We start from the raw sequence: 21347 nt of genomic DNA, 5'->3' as shown, positions 1-21347 counted from the left end.
CATTGATGTTTTGCTATGTTCTCAAGGTCAGCCAGAACCACTTGCTGAGGCTTAGCCTCCAAAGTTCTCTATCAGAGAAATCCACTTCTAGAGCCTAAGATCCAGTCCATGAAAAGTGCAGAGACAACACAAGTAACACAAGTACTGTTTGGTTCCTTTTTAAAGAGTAAAAGTGCATGGTGAAATCCGTTCACCCACATTTCTTCTCCTGACAACCAAACTTCGACCTGCTCACAGTAATTTCTAGTTCTAGGCAGAGAAGCATGCCTGGTTTGGGTGGAGTATAAAACTATCTTGACTTTAATCTTGTAACTCAGGGAATAATGGTGCTATTAGCTGCAACTCAGAAACTCATTCATTGGCAAGAAATATGAGCAAGTATTGATGTCTCAGATCTTTACATACATCAAAGAAAGACAACTTGGTACGTCTTTCTAGAACAGACTACTGAGTACATGAACTTGTCCCAGGGGTTATTTTATTCTGTAGAATTGTTTTGCTGCTGTGCCTGTTCATTATTCTCATCTTCCCTTTTTTCCTAACAGTGCATATAGTGCTAAGAAAGACAGTACTGAACAAAAGTATATACTTATTTGCTGCCATCATCACAAGTCACAGCCATAAATATCCCTATTGTAAATACAGCTTATTTTCCTATGGAAATTCAGCATTTGTTTATTCTGTCGTGTCATTGTTCTTTTTTAGCATCTTTCCTGAAGTAAGCATTGTCCTGGAGATGTGAGCTCTTCCCTTAGATAAGACAGAAGGAGGAAGTGTTTACATATGCATGTCATATGAACATATCTTAGTTAGAATGTATTTGCTATTAGCAAATCACAGAACAAAGATTGAGGTGTTTAATCATATGGACATTTAAATACTTTTCTCTTTAAAATAAAGTTAATATAAAACTGAGAAAATAGACTGCAAAGGAGATGACATAGTAGGTGAAGGAAGTATTTGTTACACAAGAGTTTAATACCTAGCATTCATATTTACAAAAAATTAGTGGCTGCTGCTACACTGCACAGCAATCACCATCTCAAGGCTGGAGAAGTAGAGAGTAAGGGTTCTCACTGGCTACTCAGTTTAGTGGAATCAAGGAGCTCCAGGTTCATTGAAAGACTATATCTCAAAAGATAGGTGGAGAACCGTTGAAGATACCTAACTCTGACCTCTACATGCACACTTATACAAACTCACACATAAAAAACACAAATAATGCCTCCCTCAAAAAAAAAAAAAAAAGGCTAGGATTGCCACTTTATAGAAGAATGAGTATAATGACTCAGTAAGAAGAAACACAGGTAATGCCAAAAAGTATTGGAAGCCAGATATGGTGGCACATGCCTTTAAACCTGACACTTAGGAGGCAGAGGCAGGTGCATCTCTGAGAGTCTAAGGCCAGCCTGGTCTACTTTGTAAGATCCAGAACTGCTAGTACTACAGCGGGGAGGAGGAGAAGCGGGGAGGGGAGGGGAGAGACCGTGTATCCAAAAACAAAAGAACAAAAAACAAAACAAAAAACCCAAAGTATTGAAGACAAGAAAAAGATAGCCTTTCAAAATAGGCAGCAAGACAAAAATGTAAAGTAATAAACAATTTTAATACGGACCTGACCAAATTTCCTTTCTCACATTCTAGGATTGTAAAACACTCCTTCTAGGGAAAGATTGAAAACTATTTTAAAGACCTGGAAAATATGCATACCTTTTCAAAGGCTTTTTAAAGGTTGTCACTGAAAAGCTTGAAAAGATAAATTACCTACTGTCGGGAAGTTTGTATCATGCCCTTTATCAAGATAGAAAACAGTAATCCCATGTTGGTTGGCTCCAGTAGCTCCTGCACTCTTGTGCACATACTCACAAACAATACATATGGACTACTATTCCTACTTGTTAAAATTAGAGAAATGGCTTAATGATTAGAAGCCCCAACTGCTCTTCCAGAGAACCCAGCTTCAGTCCCAGATCCTACATGATAGCTCACAGTCATCTCTAACTCAAGTCCCAGTGGTCCAGCATCCTCTTCTGGCTTCTGCGAGCACCTAGCATTCATGTGGAACACAAGCATATGTGCAGTCAGAACACCCATACATGTTTTTTTTTAATAATTGATATAAATAGCTTTATTGAGGAATAATAACATAAATGTTTGTAATATGTTAAATGAATAATGTCTTTAAATTGTATTATCACAGTTTTTATCTTTGTGAATTTCTGTTAGTATTTTTCATCTGAAGAAAATGGATACATTTCTGTCATATCTTGTGTGAAATAGAAGTGTATATTTCAATGTGTAGAGGGGTCCTTGTACTCCAAGTTGCTGTTTGGGGTATTTAAATGTTACTTTTTGAAATACTAAGGCTCAACTTTGTGTTTATATAGATATTCCTGATCAAGTTATAAGAGTTTTCAAAGCAGATCAACAAAGTTGCTACATTATCATCAGTAAAGATACCACAGCTAAAGAAGTGGTCTGCCAAGCTGTACAGGAATTTGGTTTGACTGGTGCATCTGACACATACTCCCTCTGTGAAGTGTCTGTTACTCCTGAGGGTGTTATAAAGCAGAGAAGACTTCCGGACCAGTTCTCCAAATTAGCTGATAGAATTCAACTCAATGGAAGGTGAATGAGCATACCCTGAATATGCAGAGTGCTATTTGTGGATTCCCTGTTAAAATGGGTGTTTTAGGAACAAACATCATGCTTCTTTGCTAGTTCTAAGAATTAAAGTAAGATTTCTCCTCTCAAGTTTTTGTCTCTACAGTTATGTAAATAGAAACTTGGAGGGATCCTTAAAGACTGCCATAAAGAGAAGAAAGAAAGCAGTCCTGTGTAATCTATGCCCAGTTGTATATACTCAAGGCCTGCCTCTCAGCTACTAAGTACCATAGATGTTCTGTTCTAAAGAGAACAAGGGTTGCTGAGATGCAACATTTATTTAATATAGGCGAAACCACTAAGGACAACTTCTGTGTACAGGTCCACTTTTTTTGCCTCACTTGAAAGTGTCAGACAGGAGGGAAGGAGGAAGTGGGTCCAATAGCAACTACTGAATATGAATGAAAACGAGTCTTGATGTATGTGCTTTTTCTTGCCAGTCAGAAATTATATTCCCTGTGAACAAACATTTATCTAATAGCACCCAGATGTCAGGTACTGTATTAAGTTCTCATTGCTGCCACAAAACACCTGCAGAAACAACTTGATGGAGGAAGGATTGACTTTGTTCCTGGTCCATCGTGGCAGGGAGAGTGTAGCAGAGCAGAAGCAGAGAGGGAATGAGATTAGGGGCTAGCTATAACTTTCAGAAGCATGACCCCAGTGACCTGCCTTCTCCAGCTCATCCTTCTTTACAAGGCATGCACCACCTTCTATCTGAACTCATGTGAAACAGTTCATATTGGAACGTTCTCCCCAGTCATGCAGTCTCAAAATGTAAAACACAGTCCATCTTCTAAGAATCTTAAACATCTTAATCCTTCCAACTTGTTTCACAGTTTGTTTGCCCAAACCCAAAGTCTCTTCTAAGACTCAGGACAAATCCTTAGCTTGTCCTTGAAGAATAAAAAAGATGAAAGTAGTTAGTCCCAGCACTCAGGAGATGGAGGCAAGCAGATCTCTGTGAATTTGAGGCCAGCCAGGTCTACAAACGGAGTTCCAGGACACCAGAGCTGTTACACAAAGAAACTCTGTCTTCAAAAACTAAAACACAAAGATAAAAGTGGCACTAGGTAAATTTCCATTCCAAGTGGGAATAACCAATCAGACCACAATAAGACAAAATTCATTGAGGCAAACATTAAATCCTGTAGATCCAAGCCTGTGCCCAGGGCACATGGTGTCATTCTGTTGGCTTGGGAAGACCCACCTTTGAACTGTCTTGAACTTGTTTTGGCTTTCCTTGCCTTGTCTGGCATTCCACATTGATGGCATCTCCATTGTATCTTCATCTTAACCTTTCACTTTACTTACCAACCTGCCCAGACAGAGGCTGACTGCTGCAGTCTTGACCCTGCCACATATTGCCTGGTTTCTCTAGCCTTTCTTTGAAAAAATCTTGGTAGAAACCTCCATGACTACATGCCTGCAAAAACACATAGACAGTGCCACAGCCGGCTGCCAGGCTAAGCAATAGCAAGACCCTTCGGACTCGAGCTGCAGTGGTTTATGAGTGGCTAGATAGCTGAGCATGATAAAATTAACCCTGGGAAACAATATATTTAGTGGCAGGCACTATGCTAATAGGGGTCCAGGTGGCTCGCTCTTTTTTCAAAAGGAAGTTTTTTACTTACACATTTTATATTTTGTTTTTGAAGTACTGTCAGTTGAACCTAGATCCTCTTACCTCATGGTAAGGCTTCCTCCACTGGGCTATATCCAACCCTATCCCACCTGCCACACCCCACTCCTGTTTTAATTGCTTATTTTTGAGACATGATCTCACTAAGTTATCAAAGCACACCTTGATAGAATCTTACTGTCTCAGACTCCCAAGTAACTGGAATAAGACCTGTGCCAGTGGACATGATGGTGCACATCTTTAATCCCAGCACTGGGGAGACTAAAACTGATAGATCTTTATAAGTTTGAGGGTAGCCTGGTCTAGAGGCCTGTGCCACTGAGTCTAGACAAAACTTTCTTTTAAATTCGTTTACAAGTTAACACTCTCAGCTGCTACAGGAAAGATCTGACCATGTCCTGATAAGCCCTTCAGACAGTTCTTGGTCATCCTGATGCGCTTGCTTCCTTTAAATGAGCAGTTCTCAACCTGCGGGTCATGGCCCTTTCAGGTGGAATGATCCTTTCACTGGGGTCACATGTCAGATATTTACATTATGATTCATAACAGTACAAAAATTATAGCTAGGTAGTAGCAACAAAGATAATTTCATGATTGGAGTCACCACAACATGAAGAACTGTATTAAAGAGTTGAAAGATTAGGAAGGTGGAGAACCACTGCTTTAAATGGCACTGATCCTTTTTTAAAAGATTTATTTATGTATATGAGCACTTTATTTGCATCTATGCCTGTATGACAGACAGCATCAGAAGAGGGCATCAGATCCCATGACAGATGGTTCTGAGCCACCATGTGGTTGCTTAGTATTGAACTGGAGACCTCTCGAAAGCACAGACAGTACTCTTAACCACTGAGCCTACTGGTGCTGATCTTTTTAAAAGCATGCCCTCCTTAGTTCCAGCTTCAGGTTGGCTGATAAAACTAAGCTAACGTATTTATATTCTTACTCTTTCTCCCAATTTTCACTATAAAAGTAAATAAAGCAACTAGTGATAGCATTCGTCCACAGCCTGGACACCTTATCAGGCTTGAAATTTCCTCTGCCTAAATTATTTTTAAACTTGGTCTCCATCAGTCTTAGCATAAACAAAATGGTAAACAAGTTCTTAGGCGGAATATAACACTGGTGACCTCTAATCCAGTTGCTAACTGTCATCTATGATAGTGGTATTCTAGGACTTCTGTGTTCCATACTTCCAAGGTCTTACATTTTTCTCCCACCAACCAGTCCCAGAAGCTTAGTAACTATTTGATAAGGTTAGCTACAGCAGTGACCCTGCTTGTCCAGCACCAGTCTTCTGTGTTAGTTTCCCATCACTGCCCCTAAGGACCAGACAAGCAATTTCAGAGAAGAATCCCACATTTCCCCGTAGAGCTTTTATTCTCAGGACAACACATGATGGTTCACACATGCAAGTAGTTTCTTAAAATGACTGACTTCAACATAATTTTCATCATTGTTTTTATTTTTTCTGCAATGATGGATGTTAGCAGAAGTGAGACTTCTCAGGATGTCCTTTAAAGTATTTTCCCATTCCATCTATTAAATGAAACCTACTTATGATAATTTTCTTCTCATTTAGGTATTACCTAAAAAACAACATGGAAACAGAAACATTGTGTTCTGATGAAGATGCTCAGGAACTACTTAAGGAAAGCCAGCTCTCCATGCTGCAGCTCAGTACCATCGAGGTCGCCACCCAGCTCTCCATGAGAGACTTCGATTTATTTCGTAACATTGAGCCTACTGAATACATTGATGATCTTTTTAAATTAGATTCCAAAACAGGAAATACTCACTTGAAACAATTTGAAGATATTGTAAACCAAGAGACATTCTGGGTTGCTTCAGAGATTTTAAGTGAGTCAAATCAGCTGAAAAGAATGAAGATTATTAAACATTTTATCAAAATTGCTCTTCATTGCCGAGAATGCAAGAATTTCAATTCCATGTTTGCAATAATAAGGTAAGTTTGTATAAATACCTATATAATGACTTTTTTCTATAAAGATACCATTGAGTTCTTTTGTTCTTGTTTAACAAAAAGGTATGACATGTGGTTACATACCCAGTGAGACTCCATTAGAAAAAACTAATTTTTTTTTTGTCAGTGGGTATTAATTACAGATAGCTTCTTGGTTAAGAGTGGGAGCTACTTCCCCCTCTTAGTGCTGGCACCTTGTCTGGTTTGAATTTACACAGGCTCTGTGAGTTCCTCTATATAGCAGTCTTGTATCTTGAAGGTGGTGTTTTCTTGGAGTCATCATCCCCTCTGGCTTTTGCAATCTTTCCACCTCCTCTTCCAAATAGATCCATGAGCCCAAAGACATCCCATTTGCAACTGCATGTTCCAAAGTCTTGTCACTCTGCATTTGTGGGTTCCTATGTTAGTTCCCTTTGGCTGCAAGAAGTCCCTCTGATAATAGCTTAGGAAAACACTGATCTGAGTCCCAGCCTGGAGTGGCCCCTGGGGATACCTGATAATGTTTCTTGGGATCAGTGGCTGATAAAAGAAATAGAGGTGGCTAGAACAGAAGGCTAAGAGGAAAGCTTATTGTTGTTTGTTGTTTTTGAGACAGAACCTCATATATACATACATACATATAGATAGATATATAGATAGATATATATAGATATAGATATAGATATAGATATATAGATATACACACACACACATATACATATATATATATATATATATATATATATATATATATATATATATATATATATACATAGTGTGTGTGTGTGTGTATGTATGTATATATCTGGACTGGAACTCACTATGTAGACCAGGCCTCAAACTCACACCTGCCTCTATCTCCCGGGTGCTAGATTAAAGACGTGCAGTGACACACTCATCTAGGAAAACTAATGTTCAACTTTTGAATAAGCATTATATATCTACATGGCAGCCCACAACTATCTGTAACTTCAGATCTAGGGGGTCTAATGTCTTTTTCTGGCCTCTGCAGGCACCAGGCATGCATGTGGTACACATACATACATGTAGACAAACACATGCACATAAATCTTTAAAAAATAAAATATGCTGCTAACACCCCAAACATGTCTTGGTCTGTTTCTGCATTCTATCTTAGTGATTTAACTATAGTTGCTAGAGCTTTAAAGCTTTAAAGGTCTTGAGTTCTCACAGAACTAGTCAAGATATGAGCCTTAGAGCCAGCTTATTTAGGTCTTCTAAAAAAGAGTCTTCAGAGTATTTTCATTTAAATTACATAGAATATATAGATTTATTTAGCAATGGCTCCTTTATCCCCAAAACACTGCTACACTTCATTTTCCCTCTGTGATAGTCATAGTTTTATTCATATAAGTCTTGAACATTTCTTTGAATGTTCAGTATATCTTACTACTGAATGGCATCCTTATATTGTCTTAATTACCCTACAATCTGATGGAAGGTGTGTGTGTGTGTGTGTGTGTGTGTGTGTGTAATCATGGTAAGTTTTATCACATTGTTCTTTGGTCTTGTGGTTTGTGAATTTTAATGCACAGTGTCTGTTCTATGATGGGTTCATCAAATGTATCCTCCAAAGGCAAGTATTCTTTCTTCTTTTGCTGCATGTAGTTGTTGCATTCTTTCTGAATGGGGACTTTCCTGTACTAGCTGTTTACAAAGGTTCATATGAGAGAGAAGCTGGGGCACAATTCCTGGTTAACAGGATTGGCCTTGAAAATTATTTTGCCTTTGGCTTTTTAAGTGAGTGGAGAGTGGCAGCTTTAGGGCTGTGTACAACTTAGTTTCTCCATGCTATCCTCCTGAACAGCTTCCTTCAGAATTTATCTTTACAGGCACTGATTTAATATTACTACCCCTGACATTCACGTTGAAGAAATCAACCCTTCCTGATGGCAGTGCACAGACTTTCTTGCTCTTATTCCAGACCAGAAATTGTTCTTTGCTTTGTAACTTTAGAGCCCTATTGTTCAGCCTTCCTTCATTCTTTAGCTGCACCTGTCATTTTTTTGGTACCTCTACTTACTGCTGTTTAATCTTGGCTAATTTTTGGCAATCATTCTAGTTTGGAACTTGGCTGAAATTACATTTTCTGTTTTATTCTTCCAGTAGTGGAGAGGTGATTTCTTAGAAACAAGGGTGAATAAACATTTAATTCCTACCTTAAAATTAGAAGTTGGAGAACATTTTACATGTAGTGGTATAGGTAGAAATCAGAAGTCCGAGAAGCAGGGGACTAAACTGTAGGAATGTTGAGATGTATTAGGTTCACACTGTTTATTGATAGCTGACCTTTGACATGCAGCATGAAAGTAAAGGAATGAGGAGAAACTGCTGGCTGATGGACATAAATATTGTTTTCAACTTAGGGAATATCTGAACTTGTTTAAAGTCCACTGCAGCAGGGATAGTGGATATCTGGAGACTTAGAGGACGAGATTGGAGCCTTGAGATACAGAAACTTGAATCAAGAGTCTACCTCAGTCAGTCATGTAAACTGTTTCAGGTCAATGTTGTGTAAGTTAGTTGATAAAGAGCAACACTCCAATGCTTACGTTCTTTTTAACTCTTATGTGATTGTTACAGTTAGCTCTTACATGCAGAGCATAGAGCAATTGTTATACCATCAGAGATCCTCTGGAAGAGATTCTTCTTGTTTTAAGATTAAAAGAGTCCTTTTTGCTTTTTTTTTAATAGTTCTCTTTTGTTTTATTATATATAGATCATGGTTGTGTCTTTATTGACCTACCCTTTCCTTTAAATCCATTCTTAATGTTTTTATTCTCATTTTGACAGTGGCTTGAACCTGGCACCGGTAGCACGACTCAGAGGCACTTGGGAAAAGTTGCCAAGCAAATATGAGAAACATCTTCAAGATCTACAAGACCTTTTTGATCCATCTAGAAATATGGCAAAATACAGAAATATTCTTAGTAGTCAAAGCATGCAGCCTCCAATTATTCCACTCTTCCCTGTTGTCAAGAAAGATATGACATTTCTCCATGAAGGTATTTGAAGTCATTTGAAAATTAACATGTTTAGCTTTAGCTGTAGCATTTAATCTATTATCCACTTCAATATAATTATTTCATATCACTAAATCTTCATACAGCTAAGTGCAGTGAATTTATGACATCCAAAGCTATATTGTTGACAGTAACAAATTGAAATGTTCACAGTAAAAGTTCAGATATAAACTTGACACTGAGATAAAACTTTGCTGACACCTCCCTAGCACTTAGGCACGTACCAAACATACCCAGCCTTGTATTTGCTTTAAGCTTAGTAATGGTTTTTTCCTTCTAATTTTTTAAAATTTAATTCTCATATAAGGAAAAGTACCCAAAACAAATGAGCAACTAATAAAATCTGACAACATAGTCAGTTTTTGGGTTTTGGTTTTGTCTTGTTTTTTTGTTTTTTTGAGACAGAGTTTCTCTGTGTAGCCCTGGCTGTCCTGGAACTCACTTTGTAGACCAGGCTGGCCTCGAACTCAGAAATCCGCCTGCCTCTGCCTCCCAAGTGCTTGGATTAATGGCGTGTGCCACCACGCCAGGCAACATAGTCAGTTTTATGGGCAAAATTTAGTATTGCCAGCACCCTAGAAGCTTGCTCCTGCTATTCAAGTTTCATTTACTCATCTCGATTTGTATTTACCCATTGTGCTGTCAATCCTACATTGTTTTACTGTCAGTTACTAAAATCAGTGTTTAATCTCACGTGTGTCTATTTGTGCTTGCTGCTGTTTCTTTCATCCTACGTTTCTGTGTGTCCATGTGGCTAGTGTACTTTGTGGTTTTGAGGGCTTTGTTTAGTTGTTTAGGAGTTTGATTTTGTTTGGTACATCAGACACCATTACTACCTTAAAGTGATAGAGATCTCAAATTTTGTTCATCTGAAAGTCCACGACTTCAGTTTCAGAAATATAGTTTGGATTGGCAGCTGCTTTCCTTCAGCATTTTGAAGTAGCATCTGTTGTTTTCTGGCTCCCATTGTCACAATTGAGACATGAACTGTACACTTACTATTCTTTGCACTGCCTCTGCTGATAGCTGCAGTTGGGACCTTTGCCTTCTCATGGTTTTCTGTTCTACTAGGTTCTGTGATCTGGGTCTTCCCTGGTTTTCTTTCTGAATCATCTTTTACATCTTGTCATGTTCACATTCATTTTTTTCTTAATGTACATTGGTGTTTTTATTTTTTGGTTTTTTGTTTATTTGTTTGTTTAGAGAATAGTGAAAAGGTTACCCCCCCCCAAAATTGGAAATTTATGACTAATATTCTGTTCTTCCAAAAAGGATTGAACCTTGCTCAGTTAAGGCATTCCCAATTTTTTTAAAGATTTTATATATATATATATATAATTTATATATACACACACATATATATACACATACATACACATAAGTATATATGAATGAGTACACTGTAGCTGTCTTCATACACACCAGAAGAGGACATTAGATCCCATTGCAGATGGTTTTGAGCCATCATGTGGTTGCTGGGAATTGAATTCAGCACCTCTGGAAAAGCAGTTAGTGTTCTTAACCCCTGAACCATCTTGCCAGCTCCAATCCCAAATGTTTTTAATTCATTTCCAGGTTTTTAGGCTTTCTTCCAATCTACATTTGGTTCATTATTATCTTCAGAATAAAGTCAGAGTCCCAAAGCAAAACATTAAAGTTTAATTGGATTTAACTCTATTTTATTCTTGTTACCTCAAAGCACTGAAGGGCTTGTTTCAGCTCTCTGTGCCCTGTTTGCCCTTGCTAATGTCATCAGCAGGGAGAGTCTCCTAGTTGCCTCAGAATTTCGTCGTCATGACATTACTTAAGAAAAGATCCTCACAGATTTCTCACATATTCTTACAACATTGTTCTCACTTGAGAGCATGGTTGGTGTTGTTTTGTTTCCAGCTGGCATTGAGGCCACGAACCATTCCTGTGACCAGTGTACAAATGCCACTCACTTACTGTGAAAAGGGATGTGATCTAGACCCAGAGAGCTCTCAAAATGGCTTCAGGGCTTACCCTGTTAGAAAAATTGGGTTGCACCAACAGTTACAGACAGATGTAGTTACATCTATGGTCAGACAGACTGACTTTTGAACACTGACATTCTTGCCTGATGATTTAGACTAGGTAAGCCAATTAATCTCTTCAAGAAAAGGTGACAGCCTTCAACTTTGTAAATTAAAAACTTACACACAGGTATTTTCATACCAGTGATTAAAGTCTTGGTGACAAATTGAGATTCTGAGAGAGAAAAAGTGAAAACAAGGCCAAAAAGTATCCCCATGACACAGCTACCTTAGTTTTAGCTAATTTTTACCATTTGAGAAAGAATTCCAGTTTTACTTAATCTCCCACTATTTACTCCTGTGAGTATATCTGCTACTTCTTTAATAGTTTTTATTTCTTAAAAAAAAAAGAGTTATAAATCAAAAAAATTGCAGGCCAACTTAATTATTAGTAAGTAAATGGGCCCCACAGTGCCGTTGTCACCTGGCTAGCCTAAGTTGTCAGGTGCTGTAGCTTCCTTCAGTAGAACAAACCATGAACAGAACGAGATTGTGTGCTGTTAACTTGTGCACATGCCTGTGAGATAATGAACCAGTTTCAGCAGCCGTAGACAATCACTTTCTGTATTCTGTATTCCCATGGGAAACACAGCTGTTAGAAACTCATTCCCTGGGGTCAGGGCTGAACTGTCTATGAATTTATCAATTCTTAAAAGGGAGTGGGGAGACACTTTGATTAACAAAAAAAAAAAAAAGCTTATCTGTACTCAGGAGTAATAACTGAACTTGTGCTACTTGGAGATAAAGTTGTAATTATGGAAGTTTAAAAATATATATATTTCATAGGTAATGACTCCAAAGTAGATGGCTTAGTAAACTTCGAGAAGCTAAGAATGATTGCCAAGGAAATCCGTCATATTATTCGAATGACTTCTGCCAACATGGACCCCGCCATGATGTTCCGACAGAGGTATGACATGGAAATCACATTACGGTAGCATCAGGCTGGTGAGGTAATGATGTCTGTCCTCTGTTGTGTTGTGTACACATCAGTCTCCAGTAACCTTTCATTACAGTAATCCTCACAGGTAAGCAATGGTCAACCTCCCTTTACATCTGAAGAAATTGAACCCCTAGTAGTTTTGTGTTATTTTTAATTTATGTATGTTTGCCTGCATGTATGTCTGTGTATCACATATGTACAATGCTTGCAGAGTCCAGAGAAGGTGTTGGCCTCTCTGGAACTAGAGTCTCAGATGCTTGTGAGTAACCATGTAAGTGCTGGGAATTGAACTCGGGTCCTCTGCAAGCAAGGTCAGTGCCTTTGACTGCTGAGCCATGTCTCCAGGCCCTGGAGCAGTTTTTATATAACTTGCTAAGATTTGAGCCTAGTTTTTCCAATTACTTTTCTGACTATATCAGTAGTTCTGTATGGTGGTTATGTAAAATACCAATAAGCAAATAAAAGAAAAATGTTGAGCTCCCTGAAATCATCTGAATGCAAGTTGTCTCCTCTGTTTTCTAACCTAAGTAGTAAAGAATTATTCTGCTCCTCTTTTAAAGTCCTAGCACATCTAACTAGTACTTCAGGTTTCTAGAACATTTCTTTCCCAAAAGTTACAGTTATATTGTAACTGTTTGCTTGCATGTAAACTCTTTCCCAGAAAGTACATTTAGCCATGCTACATCTTTTTTTTTTTTTTTAATTCTGAGTCCTTTTTATTTAAAATCTTTAACATCACAATTTATTCATTCAATAACTTTCCTCAGAACCCAGGGCAGGCAAGCGTTTTGTTTTTTTTGTTTGTTTTTTTGTTTTGTTTTTTTTTTTTTTCCATGCTACATCTTTATTAGAGTTTCATTTATCTTTTAATTTTATCGGAGAATTCTTTCTGTACTCACTTTATAGCTGAGGCTGGTCTAGAACTCATGATCTTGCCTCTACTTCCAATTGGCTGGTATTACAGGTGTACACTGCCACACCCAAAACAAGAATGCTTTTTTAATTTGATACTTTGTGTACTATAAAGACTACTACCAATGCTGGAGAGATGGCTCAGCGGTTAAGAGCACTGACTGCTCTTCCAAAGGTCCTGAGTTCAATTCCCAGCAACCACATGGTGGCTCACAACCACCTGTAATTGGATCTAATGCCCTCTTCTGGTGTGTCTGAAGACAGCTACGGTGTACTTAAATATAACAATAAATAAATCTTTTTTTGTTAAAGACTACTACAGATTTATGTATAGAGTTTATAGAAAGTGTTATTAAGCTGTTTCCAGTAATTTTTGTAGTTTTCCTGCATGTAAGTAGACATTACAGTTGCTAAGTTTCTTTTTATCAGATTTTCCTTTTGGACCCCTCCAAATAGGGCATTAATAAATAAAATAATTTTAAGTACATATAATTGCTATGATTTTAAAATACATATATTCTAAGAAAATAAAAATACTTTATATTTATAGTGTGTGTTGGATTGAGTCTGTCTGGGAGAGGCATTGCTTTTGAGTGCTTCGCTTACATCACTATGGAGCAGTCACTGCTTTTCTTAGTAGCTGATCTCATGTTCGCTCTAGTTTAGAGATTCTCAGAGTAGTGGGGAAGGAGTGCCAGATCTCTTCCCATCTCTTGTCTTTCTCTTGGTAATGTAATGAAATGTCACTTCTCCAAAATGTGGAAACAAAAAACAGTAAGAAGCAGGGACTGAAGCACACCTGGAGGAGGCTTGTTGTCTGTCTGTGTTGTTGTTGAATGTCCTAGCACAGTGGACTTCCCACTGTCTCTTGTCTTATGTGAACCTCCGTTTACTCATGCATCTTTTCATTCGGTACCTGAAGACATAATAAAGTAGGTCCCTGCCAAAGCATCTGATAGTGGACTAAGGTGCCAGAGAGGATTCACTCAGTAAAGTGAAAGCTTGAGTCCTTGTCAGTCCCCAGCATCATGTAAATTAGCTAGCTACCAGCCAATGAAAATAATCCTGTCTCAAAAGGGGTGGGGCAGGGGAGGGCAGATTTATAACACCTTAGGAACAACACCAGAGGCTTACCCTGCCTTAAACACACACAAATGTGCACACAGACCCACATACAAGCACACAAACACACAACTAAAAAGAAGCAGCCTGGCTGTTTGCTTGGGAATAACCTGGGTTGAGTAAGAAGTGCATGGGGAAATAAATATATTTATTCTAGTTCAATTGTATCCACCAGTACCTAAATTATTAGGGCCTCATTGTAGACTGGCTTGGAATTCCTCGCAGGTCATAATGCACAAGTGCATAACTGCATAAGTGTATACCACCACACACCACCATCCCTGCTTTGTTACCTCTTTATTTTCCAAGTTGAATTTGCTAGTCAATTTTTCTTGTAAAATACTTCATTAGAGACATTTCTTCACTTAAAAATGGATTTATATATCTGTATGTTCCTTGTAATTTTTCAGCTTTTAAAGGAGTGGCTCCAAAAGTGTGTAGAGACTCTGTTCTTAAGACCAGTCCCTACACTTCCAAAAACAGAATAGAAAGTTTGAATGGAACACATTGTGTCCCATAAACTGCTTAGTAACACCATCCTTTAATAGTAGGCAGTGGTGGCTCACACCTTTGATTCCAGTGCTCGGGAGTCAGGTGGATCTCTCTGCATTTGAGTTCAGCCATGTATACAGAATGAGTTCCAGGACCTCCAGGACTATATAGAGAAACCCTCTCTTAGAAAACAAACAAACAAAAACAAAAAATCAGCTAATGGCTAGACAGGTGTTAAAGATGCAGTTGATCTAAAGCATGTTTGAAAGTACATGCTATAGAGGTGTCTGGCCTTCAGGACTCAATGTGTCCTTCCCAGTCCTTCATCTCATTAAAGCCATTTTTTACTGTTAAGGTATAATTTTTTTCCTGGTAAATTTTTCTGTTCTGTTCTGTCTGCATAAATTCTCTGACTCTCAACTGTTGTCTTTTTTCTGTGCTTTCCTATTCAAATACATGCTTCAATGTTTGTGGCTCTTGCTTACAGGAAGAAGAGGTGGCGGAGTCTGGGGTAAGTGGGGAAATGAACAACTGGAATGAAGGTTGTGCAACTCTTAACATGTGCTGCATCCTTTTCATTAATGCACGCAAACCAGATAGCATGCCTTCTATTAACTCCGTCAGCCTACATTCTGACAAATGCCTTTTGCTAACAAGGTGAAAGTAGTGATGGAACTAGCCTTGTGTTGGTCTCAGTTTTGTTTGTTTGTTTTTCCATTATTGGCATCCTGTAATCCCTTTTTAGATTTAAATTTAACAGATTCATGAGATGTAGACTATAATAACAAATATTTGTTGCATACTTCCTGTGTCCTCTACACTGTTGTAAGCTCCCAAAATGAATAACCTTTAAAAGTCTACTTTTACCCTATGAGCTAGTCTGTTATCCCCATGGTGCAGATGGAGAAGGTAAATTGGCCAGTCTTGCAGCTTATTGATGGTGTATCCAAACCTAGGCAGTCTGCTTTAAAAACTGCCTACACTTTCTCTAATTTCAGTGCCTGTCTTATGAAAGAGAACATATATATTGATGTATAAAAAGTCTGTTTGTAAGGGTTGCATTTTTTATTAGTTTTACAGAGAGACGTATTTACTTAATCTGTATTGTAAAAGTGAATAGAGGTTTTAATCCCTCATCAGATCCACTGAATGCCTGAAACTTGAAGCTTAAATTGAAATTTGCTTTAAGTTTCTACCACCTTTGTATAAAAAGATTCCTTTTTCTCCCCTAAAACTTCTTAACTGCTCAGCCTTTGTGGTTTAAGTCGGTTCTGGACTCTTAGTTCTGCATTGGTAGCCATCTGGTTTAGAGCCACAGACAGTTAAAGATCTTATGCATCATTTTCCTAGACCTTTCTATTTTAAGTAAGGAAACAGTTGGTACTATAGGTGCATGGAATTGCAAACAGAGAACACATAGAATTTTGATGTTTAAAACTAATGAATGTGAAGTTAGATACTTAGGCTACATATAAGAATTTTTTTAGCCATGTCTTTGAGTCTTATTTGTGGTCTTGTTTTTCATTTGGTGAACTTGACTCTCCTCCTCTGGTGTGTTTCTTGTGTGTTTTCTTCTACGTCATACCTTTGTGTCTTGGTCTTCCCTGGTTCTTCTTACTGAAAGTAGAAATTGATGCCTTACTACCTCAGTAGGACATCTTATGACCTAGTGACTGAGCTACAGCAGCCACTGTTCAACTGATAGCATTTGTTCCTATAGTATTTGGAGCTTGCAGACAGCAGGTGTTCTTATTTCACATCAGTATTTGATGCTTTGCAGTAGTCAGAAGATACTTTATTATCATCTGTCGTTCTCATGCATTGGAACTTTGTAGTTTTGTTTACAAGCTGCCTTTTTTATTTTGGATAACAACTAAGATAAAATAATTAAATGCTAGCATTAAAAATTTTGTTTATAAATGTTAAGGCTTTGTTTCACTGTGAGTTTGATCTCTGGAATCCACATAAAAGTTGGAGATAAACCAGTTCCATACAGCAGTCCTTTGACCTTCACAAATCCACTGTAGCATGCATACACATGCACACTCACACATAATAATAGTCACCACATTATAAGATGTTTTATCTTGTGTACCAAGAAAAGCCAGTGCAGTACCTTGTTTGTTTGATCTTATTGAAATGCTTCTCATGTGTCTGGATGCTGGTGGGATCTTGGGACTTCCTCAGCACAGAGAGGAGGTTCATAGCTGACAGAACAGCCAGCAGAGGCGATAAGGAATCAGCGAGGGGAGGGAGGAAGTCAGGCAATGGTCAAGGGAACTTAGCACCCCTCACTGTCTAACATCTCTTCTACTATAACTTACTAGCAACCAGGTGCATCTTGTCCTGACTTATGTAAGCTTCACAGAATAAAGACCGACTAATGATTATCCAAGTGGTACTTTTCATTACATGCCCAGAGGGACAAGTTCAGTCACAATTAGAAAAGGCAAACAGAACAGATTATTCTTGTTATTATTAACCATATAACTCCAAATTAAAGAAAGTATCTGAACTGGTCTTTTTATGAATAGCAAATACCTAACCTCTTACTGTGTGTTTTATCATCTATGCCATAAAGTAGAAAAAGTTTGTTTTAGTCAACCTATCTTATTTACTGAATTCTATTCCTCCAGGATCATACCCTGTATGATCCCCTTTCTTTAAACTACGTTCGCAGAGTGCTCTAAGCCTATAATAAAAACAGACCTATAACCTATTCTCCTGGCCAGTCAGGATTTTTCAGTTGTGTCTGTTTGCCCTGCACCGACTATACTGTTTGAGTTTGCTCAAGGGCAGCTATCCCAGGCAGATTCCTGGAGTAATGGCTTCATTAAGCAATGTGCTTTCTGTGCTCAACCAACTCCAGAGCATAAGGTGGACTTGCAAATAGTGGCCAGATAGAGTTAATTTAGGATTTTACTAAAAAAGACTCAGACACAACCTTTCTCAGGAAAAGACATAAAATAAATCATAATTCAGAAAGTCCCCAAGAATGCAGCACACAGAGACCACATTGTAAGATATTTACTGAATTTTTCAGGTTTCATTCTTTTTAATCAGTTACTTCTTAAAGGTTAAAGGGTAATTCACTAATTATTAGATTTCTCTTCCAACCCATTCTGCAAAATTTGCAGTCTTTTCTGTGGGTTACTCGAAGCCACATCATCATTTCTGCCTGACTCGAAACTACAAGTTGCCATCAATGTGTCAAGAGATAATTCCGCATGTCTTTAATCCCAACACGTGGGATGCAGGAACAAGTGGATCTCTGAGTTCAAGGGCATCCAGGGCTACACAGAGAAAGCCTGTCTTTAAAACAAGACTATATAAAATGCAAGGCATAACTGTACTATTTCTCTCCCCACCCTACTCCCCTCTCTCTCTCAAGAATTGTAGAGGTGTTGTTAGTTTGGGTTTTTTGTTTTTGTTTTTGTTTGTTTGTTTTTTCAGTAACGTCCAAAATCATAGGATTATGACATTTTCATGCACGTGTCCCTGAACTTTGCCTCCTTTCTCCCCCTCTTCTGGGAGCCCTACTTCAAAATCCTTAAAAATTTAACAAAAAAATAAATAAAATACCAATAACAGGTTTTCAGTTCTGCCTTATATGATTTACAATGAAAACATTAAGATTTGGTGTCTGTTTTAATCTAGGTGTGTGAGCATTGAAGGACAAGTAGCCCATGTTTTAGAATATTTTCTGTAAATATGATGCTAATATTAAAAATAGAGATATTCGGGGCTGGTGAGATGGCTCAGTGAGTAAGAGCACCCAACTGCTCTTCCGAAGGTCTGGAGTTCAAATCCCAGCACCCACGTGGTAGCTCACAACCATCCATAACGAAATATGATGCCCTCTTCTGGTGTGTCTGAAGATAGCTACAGTGTACTTACATATAATAAATAAATAAATCTTTTTTAAAAAATAGAGATATTCTTCCCTTTAAAGACCATTTGAGCCATGCACCTAGAGTCATGAGTGGTACCTAGAGTCCACTAAAGGTAGGAGGAGAGAAACACTCCTCAGACCTCACAGTCTTGCTGGGGCATGTTCCCACCTCTGCACACACATGGTAATAAGTAAGCAAACAAACAATCCTCTGTAAGCATTGAGTTTGCTAGCCTGTTAGAAATGACCTGCTACATAACAATTGCTGCCTTCCATTGGTTCTGAATGTGCATCATATAAGCAGGCTTGACAGAAAAGGTAGAGGTGGATAAAGTCATAGCTTACTTGACTAGTACTTATTTCTAAGACCCAGTTTGAAGTAAGTCCTATCATGTTTAGGAGTATTACAAAGGCAAATTCTAGAATGCAAGTAATTTCTCACCACATTGTACCTGCAGGGATGGTAGCAATTTTTTACTGCATTTCTGATCTCTCACTATGCTGGGTTGAAATGTTATTTTCAGATATTATCTTGGTTCTCTTTAATTTTTGGTCAAAATATGATTACTGGAAAAATTGGTCTCTATGTTTGAAATGACCCTGCTGTCACAAATGATGCTTTCATAGCATACTGAAAGCAGCCCCAGTAACAAAACTGCTCTGTTTGCCTTTGCTGAAGGATTGAGAACAAATTTATCCTAACCTAGACTCTTGCCACTTCTTAGATTGTGCATGGCCTAAAAGGACCAAAGGAAAGGTTTTGTTAGCACAGTGTGCCATGGGTTTGTTTCATAGGCACACAAAAATTGTAATGGAATATGTTGCTCAGGGAGGAACGGGTATCTTACTCTTTTGAAATCCATGTTTTGCCAGATCTTGTTCTTAATTGAGAACATTGCCATCTGTGCCAAAGTACTTTGCATTAATGCTCTTCATCTTTTAACTCATTTACATCAGCATGCAATAGCATTAACAGAAAAAATATTTGAATCTTCATTCCTTGATGCCTAAGTCTCATCTTTACAGGCTCTCATTGCAGTTTCTGTCTTCTTACAGGTCATTGAGTCAAGGCAGCACAAATTCTAACATGCTAGATGTCCAGGGAGGTGCTCACAAGAAAAGAGCACGCCGCAGCTCACTGCTGAATGCCAAGAAACTGTATGAAGATGCCCAAATGGCAAGGAAAGTGAAACAGTATCTTTCTAGTCTAGACATAGACACAGATGAGGAGAAGTTCCAGATGATGTCACTGCAGTGGGAACCTGCATATGGTACCTGTGAGTAGTTTTCCTTTGTGTCACATTAGTGAGCAGAGCAAAATAGACATTTTGATATCCAGAATTAGTGCTGATTTCATTTGCAAATACAACTGCTGTACTCCAGCAGACTGGTCTGCTCATGAGATACTGAGTCCCATGCAGCCCTTGAATAACTGAAGAAGGGAGAGAGGTAAATAGTTGTTCTTTAAAAGGCTTTATAAATGAGATTTTTTTTAAATTGGAGCATGGCCAGGCAGTGGTGGTGCACTTGGCTGGCAGATCTCTGAGTTCAACACCAACCTGGGCTACAAAGTGAGTTCCAGGACAGCTGGGGCTACAAAGAGAAAACTAACTTACTTACTTACTTTCTTTCTTTCTTTCTTTCTTTCAGAACATTAGTGAAATGTTTAAATGGGGAGTAGATAATACACAGTAAGTCACTGGAGAGCTAGCTCAGGTGTGAAGAGCGCTTGCTGCTCTCACAGAACTTGAGGTCAGTTTCCAACACTTATATGGTGTCTCACAACTGTCTCTAATCCCAATTCCAAAGGATCCAGTGCCCTCTTCTAGACTCCATGGGTACTACAAATACATGGTGCACAAACATACATGCAGAAAAAACACACATACACAACATAGGGAAAACATTTTTATTAGAACATTATAGAAAATACTGTTTCAGAACATTGTTGCCCTTACCTATAAATGCAAAGTGACATCAATACTAGGCTAAAATTACTAATTATAAAGCTTGGGGGTTTGGTTAAAACACTAGCAGTGATAACTTACCAGTAGGATACAGGAGAAAGTAGACATATCCTGACATTGTGGAAGGGATTTTCTCCTCACTACTGACACCTTAGAGTCCACCCTGCCCACTACAGCTCTGCTCAGTAAGTACTGTCTCCCCAAGGAACACCCTCACCAGTGCTGCTTTCTTCAAGTGCAGGCTTCAGAGCACATGTCTCTGGGTTAAGAAAATTGTGAGTTAAGAGCTGGAGAGATGACTCAGTGGTTAAGAGCACTGACTGCTCTTCCAGAGGTCCTGAGTTAAATTCCCAGCAACCACATGGTGGCTCACAACCGTCTGTAATGGGATCTGCTGCCCTCTTTGGGTATGTCTCAAGACACCAACAATGTACTCATATACATAAAATAAATAACTCTTAAGAAAAAAAAGAAAATTGTGAATTACAGGATGTAAAGTTGAAAAAAAATCCTGCCAGGTGTGGTGGCGCACGCCTTTAATCCCAGCACTTGGGAGGCAGAGGCAGGCGGATTTCTGAGTTTGAGGCCAGCCTGGTCTACAGAGTGAGTTCCAGGACAGCCAGGGCTATACAGAGAAACTCTGTCTCGA

At 38.4% G+C, this 21347-nt stretch overlaps 1 protein-coding gene across 7 annotated transcripts in view; it reads left to right on the top strand.

The window, feature by feature from the left end:
- Window positions 1-21347, top strand: part of Rapgef6 (Rap guanine nucleotide exchange factor 6) — a 177236-nt gene that overhangs the window by 135842 nt on the left and 20047 nt on the right. For 4 of the 7 annotated variants that reach the window (XM_029483210.2, XM_029483211.2, XM_029483206.2 and 1 more), the window contains 6 exons: window positions 2388-2628; window positions 5892-6275; window positions 9087-9298; window positions 12157-12280; window positions 15327-15350; window positions 19788-20008. In XM_029483210.2, the coding sequence (XP_029339070.1) occupies window positions 2388-2628; window positions 5892-6275; window positions 9087-9298; window positions 12157-12280; window positions 15327-15350; window positions 19788-20008 (1206 nt within the window). The remainder of the gene's footprint in view (window positions 1-2387; window positions 2629-5891; window positions 6276-9086; window positions 9299-12156; window positions 12281-15326; window positions 15351-19787; window positions 20009-21347) is intronic. The other 3 variants (XM_029483209.2, XM_021175412.3, XM_021175414.3) reach the window with 1 other exon arrangement.

This window comes from Mus caroli, unplaced genomic scaffold, assembly GCF_978045245.1.
Source record: "Mus caroli unplaced genomic scaffold, Mus_caroli_1 scaffold_13, whole genome shotgun sequence".
Classification (NCBI taxonomy): domain Eukaryota; kingdom Metazoa; phylum Chordata; class Mammalia; order Rodentia; family Muridae; genus Mus; species Mus caroli.
This window is presented reverse-complemented; position numbering and strand designations above follow the sequence as displayed.